Genomic DNA, 19,962 nt, shown 5'->3' on the forward strand with positions numbered 1-19,962 from the left:
GACTGTGTCAGAGCCAAGATCAGAATCCCGCAGTTGGCTGGGAGTCACGAGATCACAACACCTCTCCTTCTTTGCATCCAAGTGTCTGGTCATCAAGCCAGGGCAAGGAGAGATGGAAACACTTCGTCAGCTTGAGATCTCCAAACAGACTGCTTTTTAAAACAGTTTTCCAAGTGGCATCACAGAGAATGTGGTATTCCAAAGAGGTTTTCAATTAGAGAGCTTTTTACATATCTTTACACCTTTTCTCTCTTTGTTCGCTGTTTTGTTCCGAGACCCAGAACTCTTTGTAGTCCATCTCAAGGGAATGAATTTTTATTTTCACTATAGAAATATCTATTTCAAATACTTAAAATGCCCTTGGGCTAAAATAAATACTTAACCAGGGGAAAAAAAAATCAAAAACCTCTTTGAGACTCAGAGAGAAATCTCCCGATATGAGGATGCGAGGCGGCAGGCGTGTTGGGCTCCCTCAGAATGACTTTTTGACCTTGCCTTGGGCATGTTTCTTCGTGCAAGAAGCATGCATTAGCTGCTGGCTCGTGGGAGGCTCACAGAGCCAGCCAGAAAGCTTTCCTCAGCAGTCCTCTAGAGGCGAAGTTTTCAAGGAAGGGCTAGAAATAATAAACAGTGTCTTCCCTCCCATTCCCTCTAAAAATGATTAGCTTTTTATTTTAACGAAATAAGTGCTTTAAAGATATGTAAAGGCCAGGGTGGGTATCTGCATGGCTTCAGCAACCCTGTTTCCCAAATTACACCGTGCAGGCGCTCAGCAGCCTCTGGGTTTGTACCAGGAGGGATCCCATCCTCTATTCACATTTGTTAGGCAATCGAGCTGGAGATCCAAGGAAGGAAACAAAGGGGTATCCAGTAATGGCTACTTAGCAGTAATCGCTGTGTATAAGCACACAGCTAAACAGGTGGTGTTGACACAAATAACACGAAAGTTAAATGAAAGGTTATGTTTTAAGGAGACACCCCAAATGAACACACTCCAACATTAAAGCTGAAATTGCAAAGCCATTTGGGTTTGCCCATTTCGTAACCCACACCAACAGCCTGAACAGCGCAATCCTTTTCACGAGCGTCAATCAGAGCATCAGGCTAGAGTTTCATCTCTTCTTCAGATCAAGTTCCACCCTTCCTCCTCCCACCTTCCCTGCACATTCTTCCCTAAGGCAGCTGTGAGTAGGGAAATGGTGGGCCTTGCGAACGGGAGGGACTGTGTTTAGATTTTGGAGCATTCTTTTACTGTCTGTGTGATCCTGAGCTAATTATTCTGAGCCCCAGCTCCCATCTGGAAAACTGGGATTAGGAATACCTGCCTCACAGGCTGCTGCGAGAAATCAACGGGATAATGTGCTTGCCCCACGGTGAGGGTTGGATAAATCTTCATTTTCTCAGTTCTTTCCTCTGGATTCAATGGAATTTGAGGATGGATTACCTCTTGACTCTGGGTAGCCATGTGTGTCACTGATGTACAGAGAGTGTGATAATCAACTACACATAATTAACAATCACTTTCATGTGGATTTATCATGACATCTGTTAATCTCTATTAAAATCTGTTTACTGAGGGTGGTAAGCTCTTTGCTTCTTAAAACGCTGAGTGTAATACTGCAAATCGTAGGCAAAGTAAAGAAACAAGAATGAAGGACAAATCTTTGTTTCTCTACTAAACTCCAGCATAACTATTTGAGAATTCGGTATCAGGGGACGGGCTTACACTTTAAACCACTGCTCTATGATCCGGCAAATTTTGTTCTGCTTGCTTCCTCCCACCTTCTGTGTCACTATCTTTCTCTTCTCGCCTTTTCACTTCCCCACTAACTGGATCGCAGCCCTGTTCACACTGACCGTTGATTTGATTTTCTTAGGGGAAGTTACCTTTTTCTTTGTGTACAAAAGTGACATATATTTATTGTAAGGAAAAACCACATATATAGGTAAAAACCATCTGTCATGACTGTTAATATCATCCCTGACCCCTACATTCACTCTGAGAGGCAGACAAGGAGCTGTTCCCATCCCCACACCACTGACGGTGAAAAGGATGACAATGACGACTGATACCTATGAAGCACTGATGTGTGCCAGGCACTGACTGAATGCTCCACCTGTGTGAACTGAGTTTCCTTTTTCCTCTTAGCATGCACACTTGTCACATGACACATGCATTTGTTTACTGTCTGTTTCTCCTCACTAGAATGTAAACGCCTTGACAGGAGGTACCTTTTATTCACAGCTATATCCCCAGAACATCTAACAGGGCCTGGCACAGTAGCGGGCATTCAGAAAAAGTCTGTTGAATAAATACCTGAGTCTTTGAAACAAAGAGTTGGGTATTATTATGATTTCCATTTTACAGACGAGAAAACTGAGATACAGAGTCACACGCAGCCAGGAACTGGTGGGGCTGTGACAAGCACTGACCCTTGCCCATGAGGCTCTGAGGCCTTGTCAGACGCTGTGATGATTAGTCTATGTGTCATGAGGTGCCCAGATATCTGCTTAGACATTATTCTGCGTGTGTCTGTGAGGGTGTTTCTGGATGAGATCAGCATTTGAATCCGTGGACTGAGTAAAGCAGATTGCCCTCCTCAGTGTGGTGGGCCTCATCTAATCCGTTCAGGGCCTGAAAGAACAAAAAGGCTGAGTAAGAGAGACCTTGCTCTCTCTGCCTCTCTTTGAGGTAAGACACGGTCTTCTCCAAGCTTTGGACTTGAACTCGGGCTGGAAGTTATGCCATCGGCTCTCCTGGTTCTCAGGCCTTTGGACTTGGACCGGAACTACATCCTGGCTCTCCGGCCTGCTGACTGCAGATCCTGGGACTTCTCAGCCTCCATACTATCGGAGCCAATTCCTTATAACAAATCTCTAATACACATGTGTGTATACATATCTCCTGTTGGTTCTGTTTCTCCGGAGAACGGAGACTATTACAGATGCCCAGAGTGGCTAAGTGAGCTTGGGATTCACATTCAAGTCAGCTGACTGCCAGCCCTTCTAGCACCCCACTCTCCCTGCTTTCTTCCCCCACCCCCAATGCTGCTGCTATCCTGTGGTCCTCTCTCAAAGGTTAAACCCAAAAGGAAGTTAACTAATGGACTAGACTCTTTGAAAGGGAGTCTGAGGGTCTTGGTTCCCTCTTTCACTGTTTGGCCCAATGAGTTCCATCGGTTAGATGGCTTAAATTAACATCTCTAGGAAGTACAGGTTGTCACTGAAACACGTGTTCAATCCTTCACCTACGGTTTTGTTAAACAACATTAATGCCCTTGATTCTAAATAATACAGACGAGCAGGTAATAAACTGCTTCAGTGCCTTGTGTGGCTGGGGAGGCATCAACATTTAGAGATCTTCCATAGAATGTGGTTCCCCAAAGCCATGGCAAGAGAGATAAAACGACAGTAAAGGGAGGGCATCGGCTCTGGAGCTGGCCCTGGACTCGGGACCCCACTCTACTACTTACTGGGCAAGCGTCTCTGAGCCTTAGTGTCCTTCCCTGTAAAATGGGGATAATGACAGTGACTACCTCACAGAGATGCTGTGAGGATTACATGAGATGATGCGAGTGATGTGCTTAGCACAATAACCAGCACATACATAATTAGCATGCAATAACTGTTAGCTACTCTGGCAGGCATGGCTAGTTATGTACAAATACCTCCCCCCTCTCTCAAATTAAAAGAATCCTCCATTTTTAACTGGTTAGCAACAAGCTGGCCAGCTAAAAGACTTCCTTGTGGAACCATGTTCTAAGTTCCGGCTAATGAGACGTGTGTGCAAGTGTTATATGGGGCTTTCATTAAGTCTCCTTAAGAGACAGGGGGCCTGCCCTTCTTCCTTTTTTCCATTCTGCTGGAGTCTCCTTTCTCCATTTCAGGAATGCAGATATAATGGCTGGAGCTCTAGCAACTGTCTTGAACTATAAGGACAAAAGTTACAATTGTGTTTCTCTGAAGAGTGGATTAGGAGGATCCTGATTCTTGGACAGCTTTGTGTAACCTCTATACCAGCCCTGGGCTGCCAACCTCTGGACTTCTTTAATATGAGACAGATTATTTACTTTTATTTTGTTTATGCCATTATTTTGTGTACCTCTGTTATTCAAGGCCACAATAATCCTAACTGCTTTGGCAGGCCTCTGTGATGGTCTAAGAATCCAAATGGAGGCTCGAAACCATTTTCACGCCTTGTTTCTGCAAATAAAGGCAAGATTGAGGCAAAAACATAGAAAAGGAGACCCATGTCTTCAAAGCCTTTCCTCGCCTTCCAGAAGACACTCTGTTGTCACCATCCTCTCTGCCCTGCTCAGAAGCCCAGGCCTTCATGACTGATGCACACACCTGTGCTCAAAGGATGTGATACAACTCAGTTCACTCTGGGTATCAATGATCACAAGGCGTCTCCTTCTATTCTCCTTCCTGGGCGTTTGCATTTTATTTAGGACAAAGCCTTCTGATAGAATTTTTGGAATAATCAACAGGCCCGTGGGAGAAATATTTTTGGGTGAGGAATCCACACATAAGGCTGCTGCCCACCACTAAGGCTGGCTGTAATTTAATATAAAGCACTCCACGGGCATAAGGAAGTTAATGTACTCCTCAAAATGTTCACCTGCAAGTCCCAAGGAGTATCAAGGACTGAAAGAAAGAGAGGAGTGAATATCTGTCAGAAAAGGTAATTCCCTCAATTCCTCAATTTCCCGAGGCCACATATTTTATACCTGTTTCTTCAGCAATCATTGTTACATCACCAGTTGTACAAAATTCTGTGCATGACGCAACTCAGAAGGCCATTTGTTCACGACAAGGCAGTGGGTGAATAAGGAACCTAAACCACACCCCCAACTCCTGGTCACTGTTCAAACACTCCTCACCTTTTCTCTTTCCAAATGTAAACTGAGTATGTATAATGGATAGATTTCATTGGAACAAGGCAGAATTTGTGTATCTGAATTTAAAGTGCAGGAGAGACCAAACATTATCTTCTTTTAGTCAAGTGTGTATGGGTGTGTGTAATCTGAAGGTCTTTCCCCACAGAACACAACCTCTGACCTCAGCCAAGCATGCTCTCTGGTTAAAGTAAATTTTTTCCCAAGAGCTCAAAGTGATCTACAGACTACCTAATTAAAACCTCATTGCTCACCTTCTCTATTCCTTAATTCTTCAACTGAGTCTGAGCAGTTAGATGACTTTGACAGGGTCATTCAATTCTGCTGGCCTTTTCTAGAACTCGACTCCCTCAGGCTTTCAGACTGATACTGATGAGAGTTTTAAGGGGGTGTCAGCTTACTTGATTCAACTATAGAGTCTGCTAAATGTCTAAGTCCACTTAGGCTGAATCCAGGAGAAATTTCACTATACACACCCCTCACTGAGATAAAATTTTCATGACATTCTACTGACTTTTCTGGTATTTAGTGACCAGGTTTATCTTTGCCACAGTTGCTTTGACCAGTACTACTAGTTCCAGCCCATAACCGACAGGCTCTCATCTATGATGCCATGACAACCAGCAGATTTATTTTTTAAAGTATTAGAGATTGACTTATGTTTTTAAGTAAAACAATGCCCAAGCAAAGGGAACCACAAGGAAAGTGCCACGAAGCCCTCATCTTAACATAGTTCAATGGAAGATGACAAGGAATTTCTTCTTTAGAACTCTCAGAGGCACAATAATCACTTGACTTTTAAATTCTAAATCTAGGATTTCTAGAAATGGTTGATACTTCAGGTTATCAGAAATGAACAAATCACACAAAGCATGGGCTAATAAATGGCCTTTATCATCAAAAACCCAACTTCGTTCAGAGTTTTTTATATGGCTATGACCTTATGAAGCTTAGGCATATAAAGTCAAATGTTTCTGAAGGAGGAACTAACACAGAGAAACTGTCCATTCAATTCATAAGTACACGTGCACTTGTGAAATACAGATTTATCACAAATGTACAAAAAAACTAGAAAGTAAATTTTAAAAGAACATCACTCATTTCATAAAAGTTTAAAACTACAGGTTCTTTTAATTAGCAAGTATCAATGGAGCATTAAAAACAATTAAATCACAGACGCATTTACACATACGGCTTTTTTTTTGTTTTTTTTTTGTGAGGAAGATCAGCCCTGAGCTAATATCCATGCTAATCCTCCTCTTTTTGCTGAGGAAGAGGGGCTCTGAGCTAACATCTATTGCCAATCCTCCTCCTTTTTTTCCCCAAAGCCCCAGTAGATAGTTGTATGTCATAGTTGCACATCCTTCTACTTGCTGTATGTGGGATGCGGTCTCAGCACGGCTGGAGAAGCGGTGCGACGGTGCGCACCCGGGATGCGAACCCAGGCCGCCAGTAGCGGAGCGCGCGCACTTAACCACTAAGCCACAGGGCCAGCCCCTACACATACGGCTTTTTAGAAACAAATAGAATTTGTAAACCAAGAAACATATTTTAATAATAAGTTTCAGGTTTAATTTGTCTGTAAAGAAAAATTCAAATAATCTTGTGCAATGAAAATGCAAATATCTATAGTTAGAACAAATTAATATTACTCATTTCTCACTATGTTATTCTCTCTTATAAAATAAAAACTCATCAACTTCCTCCAAAAGGAATTTGTATTTAATATGGTCATTAAGTGTCAAAAAAAATTTACATAGGCATATGACTAATTCCAACTTGCAACCTCATTGGTTTTGTTTTTTTTAAATAGGATAGTTTTAAATTATTTAATTTTTTATGATTATACGCAGTAACCTGAATAAAATTTGAATTCAGAGAAGGAAATTATTGCCAAGAAGGAAAAACAGATACCCAGCCCCAAAATAATTTTAATATAGTAAGTCATTAACCAAACAATTTAACTGAAATGGAAAAAAAAAAAAAGAAATTAAAGTACCGCAATAAAGCAACTAAAAATTGCTCAAATCTTAGAATGGCTAATTTAAGAATCATAACAACTTAAAACAAAATATTCTGGAATTCAATATATGTACAGATCGCACATAATCTAACCAGTTAAAAACATGTCTTACTGGGCTACCTATACTCTACTTACTTAAAGCGTGCTAGCTCCATATACGTACATATTTACTTGAATCCAGTCTCCCCAAATTGGGAGGGAGTGGCTGAGGAATATAGCGGTGTGCATCTATCCACTTGGTTCCACATTTCAACCAGACAAGCATTCATCAACCCCCTCGCTTGGAGTGAGTTCTAATATGAGCAGTGTTCCTGCAAACCAGAATTCTAAACCAGAGATTCTTGCAAAAGAAGAAAGATTATGTGCTTACCGTATAAAGCTCATTAAGAACCTTCATTAAATCCTCATGAAGTTGGAATGCAATCTCTTTGCTCTGTAATTAAGAAGAAATTAAGAGAGAATATTTATAAATGTAATAGAAACTTGTTTCTAAATTATTTACATCATAAAAAGTCCACTGACTGAAAACAGAATGTACATAACACAACGGAAGGCCAGCATGGCTCTGATAAAATAAACATCTTCGACCAAATGGCCCTTTCTAAATCCTAGATGTGTGCACTAACGGTCACCACAGGCTGAACAGAGGCAAACAAGTAGACAGTCTGAATGGCTCTCCCATCATCCAAATCAGACTTTATGAAGAAGAGAGAGAAAAAGGAAGCAGGGTGAAGCATCGTGCTTGCTCAGAAGCTGAGCTGCAGAACTAAAGTCATTAAAAGATGAATTCCAGCATCCTGTCTTCCCATCTCGGCATTATCACAAAGGAATTTTGCACTGTGATTCTCAAAAGGCTAAGTCAGAAACCCAAAGGGAAATTAACTCTCTCTTTCCAAAATAACTATTCGACTGACTATAAGATTTTATTTATTTTATTTTTTCCCCCCAAAGCCCCAGTAGATAGTTGTATGTCATAGCTGCACATCCTTCTAGTTGCTGTATGTGGGACTCGGCCTCAGGATGGACGGAGAAGTGGTGCCTCAATGCGCACCCGGGATCCGAACCCGGGCCACCAGAATTGCAGCGCGCGCACTTAACCACCAAGCCACAGGGCCGGCCCTAGACTGACTATAATATTAATTTTAAGAAAGCACTTTCAAAACAGTGAGATGGTAAGGCCACTTATGGTCCACAGACTTTTGCCTCTGCATTTATTATTAGTATTCTTATCATCAAGACAAAAAAGAGAGTTTCAGGCTTCCACCCAGTTTAAATACCAGCATTTGAAATATTCTTCCCTAGGCTAATTCTGAGAGTTTGATAGAGGAGTATTTGAATATTTTTTTCAGCAAAATCTGTAAGCTATTTTAAAGGAAATCATATATCCAAATTTCCTTTTCTTTTCTGTTTGGAGTTCATTATGTAGTCAGCTGCAGAGAATGCAGAAAAGTGTAAGGCGGTTTCATTTAGAGTTTGAGACAATAACAACAACATCCACTGGCTCATTTACGTGTCCCACTGAACTGTCAGTATTGGGTGTAGGGGCCATGTCTTTATCGGCTCTGTGCCCCCAGTGTCCTGCACGGTGCTTGGGCATAATAAGGCCAGGACCAGGGTGAGCAAGCGAGGCACCCAAGGTGCAGAATTTAAGGAGGCCCTCGTGCTCACCCTAGTCCAGGTCCTCCTGGGGCACATAGGAAGCTTCCAATAAACACCCGCTAACTGAATCTGTACACAAGCTGAAATCCTGTGTTTGTGTCCTAGCTGAAGTAGTTACCGCATTTGCTGAAGGCTGGCCACTGGTGAGAAGGCAGAAAAGAAAAGCCCCTAAAGAAAATACTAGGACCTGGAGGAAATGGAGTCCACCTGCAAACACAAGGTCTCCGGGTCAGGCCTCCCTCAAAAAAGGCCAAAAGTGATGAAGCAAAGATTCATGGAAGAGAAAATAGTGTGTGAAGATGACATCCGAGCAGTACCTGAACTTAGAGAAATTCAAATTCGTTAGCAGCATTTGTCACTGTGTTTTCTTGGCGTAATAAAGAGGGCTGCTGTTGATCAAGCTCTGATGGCTTCTAAAATCTCCAAATTGGAGTTTGAGATTTTATGCTTTGCTGTGTCCCTGCCATGTGAAGAAGGGGGTTAGGAATCACTCCCGGGTGAAAGGGAGTCACAAGTGAGCAAATGAAGCCAATTGAAACACATTTTATGTTTTCTAACTCTTGGTTATTCTGACCGAGTACATTACACTGCAATCTCCTATGACTTCAGCGTGGTGTTATTTTAATATCAGATTTCATTCAAGGATCCGGGCCACCAATTCAGAACTCTCTAATGGGATCAAAGGCCGCCAAGCCTTTCTCGCTACATTTCAGGTAGCGAGTCCAAAAAGAAAATATTTCTTGGCTAAGACTTTAGAATAATAACAAAAAAAATCCCTTAGGTCCAATTAGCCCCAAGCCAAGAATATTTAGGATCAGATTAAAGACTTAGGTTTGGGGTGACAAGGGTCCTCCAAGCTATCCTAGGTCAAATATCTTAGAACAAGCAAGAAGGTTCTTTGTATACTTAATATTTTACAAGATTTCAGGTAATCAAGTAGAGGAAATCTGGCACCACAGACAAACCGTGCTCTGCCAAGCATACTCTTAACATTTTTCTTTCACCTTTTCCCAGAGGCCCTGAACTAAAAAAGATCTGTCTGAGATGCAGTAGAGCATAAGGCTCAAAAGCAAGGACTCTGAAATCAGAAAGCCTGAGTCTGAAGTCTCCAAGACACTGGATTCTCTTGTGCCTCAGTTTCCAGATCTGTAAAATAAGTATAGTCATTGTACCCATCTCATGGGGTTGATGAGACCACTAATCAGATGACACATACATAGCACCTAGAACAGCACCTAACACACAGTAAACATCACATAAGTGTTATAAGTCTTTAATTCTTTCCCGGACACTATTTGTAGTGACAATTCCCTTGAGTGAAAAGGCCACGTTGTATTTTTCTTTCTTTTGGTTTCTAAGGACGCTTATTCCATTGACTTCCATGTAGGAAGTGCTTGGCAGATACTGGTTGATTTGATTTTGATGTCCCTCCCCATTGCCTGGCCTTTATCTCCCTCCAGGTGACCCCTGATTTGGGAGGGGCCAAGTACTGTGTTCCAGCCCCTGGGCTTTTCTGACATTCATACTCCCTTGTCATACATGGACACTAAACTTGCCTATGTTCCATTTTCATGGGGGTCCTACTCCTAGTAGTACTGGATGAATTAAACACCCACTAGGAAATGGACAATTCCTCAAGCCAACATGATAAGATATATATAACTCATGAAAGAGGGCCTTAGAAGCCAGGTTCCCATGGGAATTTTGGGTTTTGTGAGAAGTTGGTGGGGAGTTCCTTTCATAGGTACCCCCAGCTATCCTTGTGACACACCACCAGGTTTCTGCCTATCTGCCACTTTGAATCACAGTCCAAACCCTCCACGGTCTAGTAAATAACCTTGAAATTAACCACTTTCTTCCCATCACCACTCCTTTAGTCTGCAAAGGTTGTTCAAGAACCAGACTGTGCTCTGAAGCACTAGTTCATGCGACTAATATGCGAAGCATGAATTTGCACACCCTTGTAATTCACAGACACTTGGGCCGGACCAAACATCAGGTCCTAGTCTGAGTGCTGGGGGCACGGGCCCTACGCTCACGGCATGGAGACAATGAAAGGATAGCCTCATGCTACCCTCCACCCCAACTTGAAACACGTCTCCAATTTATTTGAGCAACAGCGAAAAACAATCCTTTCTTCTAAATACTACTCTGGATCCCGAAAGAAGCAATCTTAAACCAAAACACACCTGCTGTGGCACACAGTTACTATGCTGGCACACTAGACTAATGAACTGAAACCCTTTAATTGGAAAATATCTGGATTATCAAAAGTGCATCAAAATTCAATAGGTTAAATATACCCCTGGATTCTGTTTCATTAAAAATTTGAAAACAGTGAGAGCAGACCTTTGACCCTTGAACAAGAACTGCTAAGTAAGAAAAATGATACCAGTATTAAGGAAAGCAATCAATGTTCCCTTTGTACAAGAGAAAAAAATAACTTTAAAAAATGATATATGTTTGAAATAAAGTATTTTCCACGTTATTTGAGATCGGCTGATTAAAATTACTTTTGCACAGAGAAGGAGCGTCCCCTCAACTGCTTCAGGTATGGAGTTGGAAAAGGAAAGATGTTTTTTTTCCTCATTAATATGAGCCTGTATAAGTTCAAATGATGGTAAAACTTCTAATACATTGCAATAGGATTCTGGGACACTGACCCAAAAGGAAGAAAATGGTTAGAACTTCAATTCAGTTGACATTTATTGAATGTCTCCAATATGTAAACCCAGAAGTGGAATACCAAGCCTATTTTCTAATTGTTTATTATTTATTGTCACTTTGATGTTTCAGATACTTCAAACATAAGTCCAAAATTAATGGTCCCAAAGTTTTTACCTTTTTCCATTATAAAAACAAATTAAGTATACCAACCATTGGAAACATAGAGAACAGAAGGACAAAACCACCACCATTATAATTTGATGTATTTCCTTCAAGTTTGTTTATCTAAACATAAGTCTGAGCTGTAATCATTCCATAATAATAAAGTATCTTTTTCAATTCTGCTTTTTTTCAGTTACCATAAATTTTTCCATGTATTTATATAATTTTCAGAACCATCATTATTAATGGATTCATAATAAGTACCCAGTGAATGTATATTAACTATTCTCCTATTATGTTTTCCAATGTTTCGACTATTTTCCACCAATCATTCAATCATTTATTTACTTACTCAATTTCTCTAATATGTTTTAAGCACTCTGAACTATTATCACAAATGCTGGTCTAAAGGCATATCTTGCATTTTATGTTGTTTTCTTTTCTCTTTTTTTTTTTTTTGTGAGGAAGATCAGCCCTGAGCTAACATCCATGCCAATCTTCCTCTTTTTTGCTGAGGAAGACCAGCTCTGAGCTAACATCTATTGCCAATCCTCCTCCTTTTTTTCCCCTTTTTCTCCCCAAAGCCCCAGTAGATAGTTGTATGTCATAGCTGCACATCCTTCTAGTTGCTGTATGTGGGACGCTGCCTCAGCATGGCCGAAGCAGTGCGTTGGTGCGTGCCTGGGGTCCAAACCTGGGCCGCCAGTAGCGGAGCGCGCGCACTTAACTGCTGTGCCACGGGGCCGGCCCCTATGTTGTTTTCTTAAGATCAATTCCTAGACATAAAATTACTAGGATAAAAGTATTGACATTTTTAAGACCCCCTGATACCTATTGGAAGATTATTTTCTAAAAGGGTTCTAATGAATTTATATTGCTTCCAGGACAAAAGGGTCTCTCAAGTTGAATCTGGGGTTCATCCAAGACTTGCTTCTTTTTTTTGAAGGCGAAGTCACCAATCCTATCTATTCTGGCTGATCCAATTTTCTGTATGTCATTAGAATTTTTTAAAAAAAATAAAGATCTAATTATGTCCTTCCTCTGATTAAAACCCTTCAAAGGCTTGCTGTATTTTTTTAGGATAGAGTTCAAATTTCTTAGATCATCCATAACTTCCCCTGTCTGATTAGTCTACTGCACCTTCCACAAATCTCAAACTACATCCCTCAGCCTGGTCATAAACTGCTAACTGGAGGTCCTGCCTTCACATCCCTGTGCTCTTCCCGTGCTGTCCCCTCTGCCTGGACTCTCCTTCCTTCTCTGCCTGATACAATCCTATACGCTACCCCGTGAAAACGTTCTTGTAACTTCACCTTGTCCCCCAAAGAAAGAAATTAGATCCCGCCTTCTCTGTGATTTGATAACATGTTCACTTATCATCACTCCCAGGCTGTACAATTTAGTGGATAAGCGTTCAAACTCTAAAATCAAACTGCCTAGTTTCAAACTATCTTGTTACAGCCCGTGCATAAAGTAATAACTTTGTGAGACTTCAGTTTTTGCAATGGCAAAATGGAGATGCCAGTAGTCTCTACATCACAGAGTTTTATTGGGATGGGCCTTATTAATAAACACTTCACACAAAACCTGGCACACAGTGAGTGGTAAGCTGATAATACTCATTATTATTACACTCATCACATATCTTTCTTCACAAACAGTGTGTCCTTGAGAGCAGGGCCTACGTCCTAATTGCCTCTGTGTTCCCAGGGCCTGCTTTGGTGCCTGGCTCACCGAAGGTGCTAGATCTATGTCTGTGGAATGGATGGGCCCAGAGCTGAGTAAGGCATGGCTTCTGTGCTCCGGAGCTCACAATCCCATGGAGGAGCCAGAGGTGCCCAAACAGCTCTCCATCGGGACCGCTGGAACAAGCGCCACCCTGAGGGGGCCCTGGCCAGGATCTCTACCCCTGGAGGCCTGCAGGCTTCTCCCTGGAACCTCCCAGAAAGGAGCGAGAGAAAGGCAGAGCCAAGAATGTTATTAATATAACCACATGTGAGTACAGTGAGTAATCAATCAAGTGATCTATGTGGCTGGATTAAATCACCAATTCGGAGGGCTTCTGGCCTCTCACAGAGGCATTTTTTTTTTAATTGATGTTTTAATAGTTTTTAACATTGTGAAATTTTGGGTTGTACATTTTTGTTTGTCCTTCACCATATATATGACTCCCTTCACCCCGTGTGCCCACCCCCTACCCCCATTGCCCCTGGTAACCACAATACAGTTTTCTCACAGAGGCATTTTTAAAGTAAATCTATTGTGATGACCCGTCAAGGAATCCCGACCTTATGCTGAGCCAGAGTGGGAGGAAGAGAGAAAGAGGAAAACCAGATTAAATATTTAATGAGAAGGTTTCAAATGATTTTAGTGTCTTACGCTTGGTGAGTCTTAGATGTAAATTCTAGTTAAAGGGGTCAGTCAGGCCATACTTGCCCAGTGTGTGTGCATTTAAGCTTCCAAAGCTCATGTTCATGTGTCTTTATAATAATAGATTCCCTTAATTCACGTAAACTCTGAAGACAGAGGCAACAGCATCCTCTAAAATGCCTAATGGAGAAAGTTGAGTTGGGCTTAACGGCCTGAACCAAGCTTCTGGGTAATATTTATAGTGTTTCTTATACTTATCAAAATGCACAACTAAATATTAGTGCATGGAATTAGCCTCATGATCTACTTCATTCCCAAGGAGAAAAATAATCCATATTCTCTTAGACAAAACTCCATGCCACTAGAAAATGTAGGAAATTGGAAAGAATCATAGATGCAGAGGAACTAGAGGTTCATTACGAAACAAGACAAAATTAATCTTAAAGGAAACATCTGGGACATCTAGAATATTCACTCATGTAGTTGCTGAGCAAACGTGGCATTCGGCAGCCAGGTGAGCAAGGTCTGCTGCTGCTGTGTTCCACCCTGCGAGCAGACATTCGGAAAGGCGCAAAGTACACCAAAGTCACTCTTAACTTCCAGGTCTACACAGCACTTGAATAGACAGATAAAGTAACTCAAGATTGAAATTTAAAATCCTACAGGGAATAAAGTAGATGAAACAACTATTTTCATTTTCAGCTTGCATTTCCTTAACTCTTCAAGAAACACAATTTTTCATACCAGCGTTATTTCTCTACTCAAAGCAAGGACAAATTGAAAATACCTTTTCAGTGTCACTAAATGAATAATCACTTAGGCATAAACTCTCAGTGGCTGATGTAAACAAACCTACTCAATGAGAATCAAAATGTGTTATGAAACTCTGGATCAAACTGCAATACAATTAACTAAAAAATATCAAAAATATATTTCCAGACCATTTTTCAATATGCTGAACTTTATAAAAATTTAATAACTCAGCTTTATGAACAATTTCTTAATATGACCATAGTAATATGTTTTCTTTAGTACATGAACCTGAGTCTATGAATTTATCTCTAAAGCCAACTGTCTTTCTCTCCTCCAACAGGCGGGACTGTGCAGAGATCCTAAGACACACTGCTCCCCAGCGTGACCCCAGAGATTACATCTATGGCATAGTTGGCTGGGATTGTGAGCACAGTCTGTGGTGAAGCAAACTAGACCACATTGTGTAGAAAACCCATGACCTTAGGCTTAATAGCACTGCGGTAAGAAAAATCCAGAGACTATTTACAAAAATAAATCAATAAGTAGGAGATTTGCTCATTTATTAGTCATCTACTGAATGAGTAAGTAAAAGGCAGAGATTCTTTGAGATACTGATAAAAGTTCAATCGCTCATACACTCACTCATGCATCCTTCATTCATTCCAGCAGTTTTTATGCAGACCTTCCACGGGCTGAGGATAGAAAAGTGGCTTTACAGAACAAAACAGTTCCAACCCAGTCTGATTTATGCTTATTCAAATAATTTAAACCAAGTAAAATCTCTATATATAACTCTCGAACCAAACCTAAAATTTAATAAACTAATCAATCCTTAAGAATTTAACCTAAATCAGAAACTTCCTCTAAAGATCTATATTTAGCCTAACAGGAATAGCACCATCTCAGAACTACAACTGGTTGACTGGTCTATAGACTTAACGATGCGTTTAAGTAAAGGTCACCTAAGGAACAGAAAAAGAAACAAAACCCCGGGAGGTAAGTGTCCTTGTCACTAGGAACTTCGTTCCTTGAAAACAACCAGAGAAATTTAGAAAACTCTTGTGACTTGTGGGCAAATGCATATGGGATGACAGCCTCCTTGAAAGGGGAGGAAAAAAAAAACCCCAAAACCTTCGAGATGGGTTACAGTCAGACTATTGAAATATCTTCTACTTCTCTGAGCTGTTTCCTCATCTGTAAAATGGAGAAGATTACAATATATACTCCCTAGGGTTCTCACGAGGATCAAATGAGATATCCATTGTTATACGCTAACAGAGGGCCTGGCACATTCTGAACACTCCATAAATGTAAATTCTAACTGTCATTACGATGGATTATCAGCTCAGCGTCATACTCTCACGTCATCTCATCAAGTCACCCTCCATTTTTCTAAATACTGATGCAACAGCCCATTCACATCAACTTTCAAATCAGTCTGTCTCAGATAGTCACTTCCAGATAATTCAAAACCTACTTTCTGGAATACTTAATTGTGTTTGAGGTCCTATACCAAGGAGGATAAAGTCCATTCCAGAGAATACTGCAAAGTGACAACAAAGCAGAACTCGCATTCTCAGCTAGCCCTTGCTGACTTCAGACTACAGCAACTGTCAGGAGGTCTCCCTAAGGATACAGTGAAACCTGTCTCCACTTCAGTTCTACGAATTGGTCTGACCTCCTGTAGACTTACAGAGCTAGTTAATCTAAGCTACCTTCAAAGACAGCCATTGTGTCCTAGCGAAGGCTCATTTTCTCTGTACTAAAGATTCCCCACATCTTCAACTATTCCTTATATGACACAGCTTAAAGAAATGAGAGGGAGTTCTTTTGCCTCCTAGATAACTGTTCATTGTCTTGCCCATGGTGGTATTAAGGACACTTTCTTGATCCTTCAAGGACTAGAGGCTAAGATCTTGGGAAGATCAGGAGGCAACACACACCTCCCAGTGATGTGCAGTCACTTGCAATTGCCCTTTCTTGTGGAGCCAGTCCAGACCCATGTCTGCGTGGTTACTGTGAGCCCAGGAATCCTGGAATCATTGTTAAGATTCTTTTTCCGTTTCCGATAGACTAAAGAGCCGTCAGCTAAAGGAGTAGAAGCCTTAAGAAAATCTGATTAGGATGGACTGAATAGAATGTTCTGGTTTTAAATTGCTGACAGACGTTTTATAAAACAACAACAACAAAAAACCATTCGATTCATTCTTAATCTACACGGACGAGAACTTTTTGAAGCCAATATCATTTCAAGTATAGAACTACTCTGTGGCCATGATTCATGACAGAGCAAAAACTACCACCCGGATTACTAATGCAACAGCTTTCTCACATTTCAATTTACTCTTCACAATGCTTTCAAAAAACAAAGCTGATTATGTCATATCCCTGATTACAAATCTCCCTTGTCTTCCTTAGGTGCTTAGTTGACAACACACCAATTCCTCAAACTTAGAATCAAAATTCGTGCACTCCCGCCCCCACTTGCCCCCAATCAAACCTGCCTTTCTAGATCTCAGATAGCTGTTATCCCACTATGTACACTTCACCATACTACAGGCTACACTCCTAACCAGCCAGCTGTGTATCTGATGTGAGCTTGAGGTCCAGGCAAAAATGAGTGGCCTAATGCATGTTTACAACTCACTATCGTAGAGTTGGGTAGACGGGGCCACCAACAGCCCCATCTACCATCATCTTCCCCTAGCATCATTTCCTAGACATGTGCTAGGCTTGATCAGAACCCCAGGCCCTTGTCCTTTGCAGTTCTCTCTATATAGAAGAATGGACTTCCTCTATTTCCTCTGGAAAACCTCACCAAGTTGAAGATGTTGATCAAATGCCACTTACACTGTGAAGCCTTTATAATCCATTTTCCTAGGCAATGTGCCTTACTCAATCCTTTGTGCTCTTGTGGTCTTGGGTTCTATCTCTGTAACAGTAGTTACTAATTTACAATGTAATTTTTATCTTTACACTTCCTTTCCTTACTGGATTGTAAACTTCTTTGGGGTACTAATTGAGGATTTGTGTCTTACTCACTTTTGTGACCTTGGAACCCACCATTGTGCCTGTCACATAATGATAATAAAGTTTGTTGAATGAATAATGAAACAGAATGTCTACTCTATTTCAGAAAAGAAAGCTGATTTCAGTAAAGTTAAGTTTCAAAAAAAAAATGAAAAGATAAGGAAAAGTAGAAGTTACAATGGATTTATTATGACTGTTCAGTTGAATTATAAGACCTTGCCAAATAATAAAAGAAAATTATTTTGGTAGACCCTTGCAATCTCCATCTTTAGAGTTTAAAGAGATAAAATTTTTATGAGCATGTTTATTCAAGCCAGCACATTAGCTAATTATGGTTCTGTGTTCACTTGAAACTATCAAAGTCTAAAAAGTAAAAATGGTGCATGTACTTATTTACTATCACTTATTGAACATTATTGATTTTTCTCAATCTTAGTAGTTCATATATCCAGTGTCAAAATTTTTTATTTTTATAAGTTTCTAGGTTGATCTGACAAAGTATTCAGCTGGTAAAATTTCTGCTTGTTTCTACTTAATTGCTTCTCTAACAATGAGAAATTTTTTTCCCTTTCCTTGAGATTTAAAAGGTACTGAAATCATTGACAACCATATTCAGTATCTGTTGGCAACTGCATATTTTTTGGTTGCTATAATTCAAATATCACAGTGTTTATTAATTCAAATATTTGCCATATGAGCAATATCCCCCAATATGGCATGTCTTGCAGCTGCTGGAAATCTTTTAGAATCCTACCATGTGGAATTAAACATAGTCTTCAAATGGTAAGAAACCTTGGCTGGCAACAAGAATACTGTTCTCAGGTTGCTTTAGACTTTGTTGATCTCATATGCAGACACCTCGACATATGGTAGGAATGTTCTCTCCTCATCAGTTCTTTTCTTAAGGCTGCAATTTCCTTCTTGGATGAGGAGAATGAGTAAGGATTCAGTGCCTATGGCTCTTTGAAAATGAATTTTATTAAGTGTTAATCTTTTATAAATAACTGAACCTAAATAAATCTGGTACTGAATGATATTTTTTTACTCCTCTTTATGGGAGGTGAGGACGGGGTATCTTTTGACCTACTCCACGTTTGTTAACTTAATCTACAGTTGTAAACCCTGTGATTGAAAAACAAACCAAATTGGAGCATTTCTTTAAAGAAAATATCCGTTGGGGTGAATGGAGGACTCAATTTGGATCAATGGTTCTCAACCCGGGCCAATTCTCCCTACAGGGGACATTTGGTAATATCCAAAGACATTTTTGGTTGTCACAACCAGTACGGTGATACTGGCACTCAGTAGGTAGAGAAATTCATAGTCATCCAATTGTTTTTTTTCCCATAAGTAATATATCATTTTTCTCTGGCTGCTTTCAACGTTTTTTTCTTTGTCTTTAGTTTTCAGTTTGATTATGATATGTCTGAGTATAGACTTCTTTGGATTCATCTAATTTGGGTTTCTTAAATGTGTAACCTTATCCCATTTGCCAAATTTGGGAAGTTTTCTTTCAATTCTTTTTTTAAATATTTTTTCTGCAAGCACTTTCTCCTCTCCTTCAGGGATTTTGCTGTCACAAATGTCAGATCTTTTGGTATTGTCCAAAGGTCCCTGAGGCATTGATCATTTTTATTTTCTAATCTTTTTTCTCTCTATTGTTCAGACTGGATGATTTCTATTAATCTGTCTTCAAGATTAACAGAAATTAATCTGACTCTTCCCTCCGTTATCTCCATTCTGCTATTGAACCCATCCAGTGAGGTTTTTTTTTTTTTTTTTTGGTTACTGTATTTTTCAGTTCTAAAATTTCCATTTGGTTATTTATAACTTCTATTTATTTGCAGAGACTTACTATCTTTCCATTCATTTCAAGAGTGTTTGCCTTTACTTCTTGGAATATTTTTATCATGGTTGCTTTAAAAAATGTTATTAGATAATTCCAACATTTGTGTCATTCAGAATTGATGTCTGTTAATTGTCTATTCCCATGTGAGTTGAGGTTTTCCTGGGTCTTTCTATGCTGAGTAATTTTGGTCTGTATTCCGGATATTCTGAATATTATTGTTCTGAGACTCTGGGTCTTGTTTAAACTGTGTTTAGAATGTTGATATTTCTGTTTTATCAGGAAATCAACCTGGCTAGACTCAGGATGCAAATTCTGACCAGCCTTCTATGGGTTGTGGTTTCAATGTCAGTTCTGTTTCCAACACTTTGTAGCACTATTTGGATCTGTCCTGCTATGCACCATCCAGTGGCCAGTCTGAAACCTAGGCAGTGGTCTATTCCTTAGTTCAGTTCTCAAAGTCTTTGGTAGGCACACTGCTTAAGATCAGACCCAAGCATGTGCAGCTCAGGGGTGAGCCCAGCAGTTTATAAAGAATGTTATGGGATCATTTA

General features: G+C 40.2%; 1 protein-coding gene across 2 annotated transcripts in view; it reads right to left on the bottom strand.

Annotated features, from left to right (window-relative positions):
* SRGAP1 (SLIT-ROBO Rho GTPase activating protein 1) overlaps nt 1-19,962 on the bottom strand; it is a 232,084-nt gene that overhangs the window by 93,320 nt on the left and 118,802 nt on the right. For both annotated transcript variants that reach the window (XM_014786697.2, XM_004429363.3), the window contains exon 4: nt 7,292-7,354. In XM_014786697.2, coding sequence (XP_014642183.1) covers nt 7,292-7,354 — 63 coding nt within the window. The remainder of the gene's footprint in view (nt 1-7,291; nt 7,355-19,962) is intronic.

The sequence above is a fragment of the Ceratotherium simum genome, chromosome 17, assembly GCF_057802395.1.
Source record: "Ceratotherium simum simum isolate JZ-2026a chromosome 17, ASM5780239v1, whole genome shotgun sequence".
Taxonomy (NCBI): domain Eukaryota; kingdom Metazoa; phylum Chordata; class Mammalia; order Perissodactyla; family Rhinocerotidae; genus Ceratotherium; species Ceratotherium simum.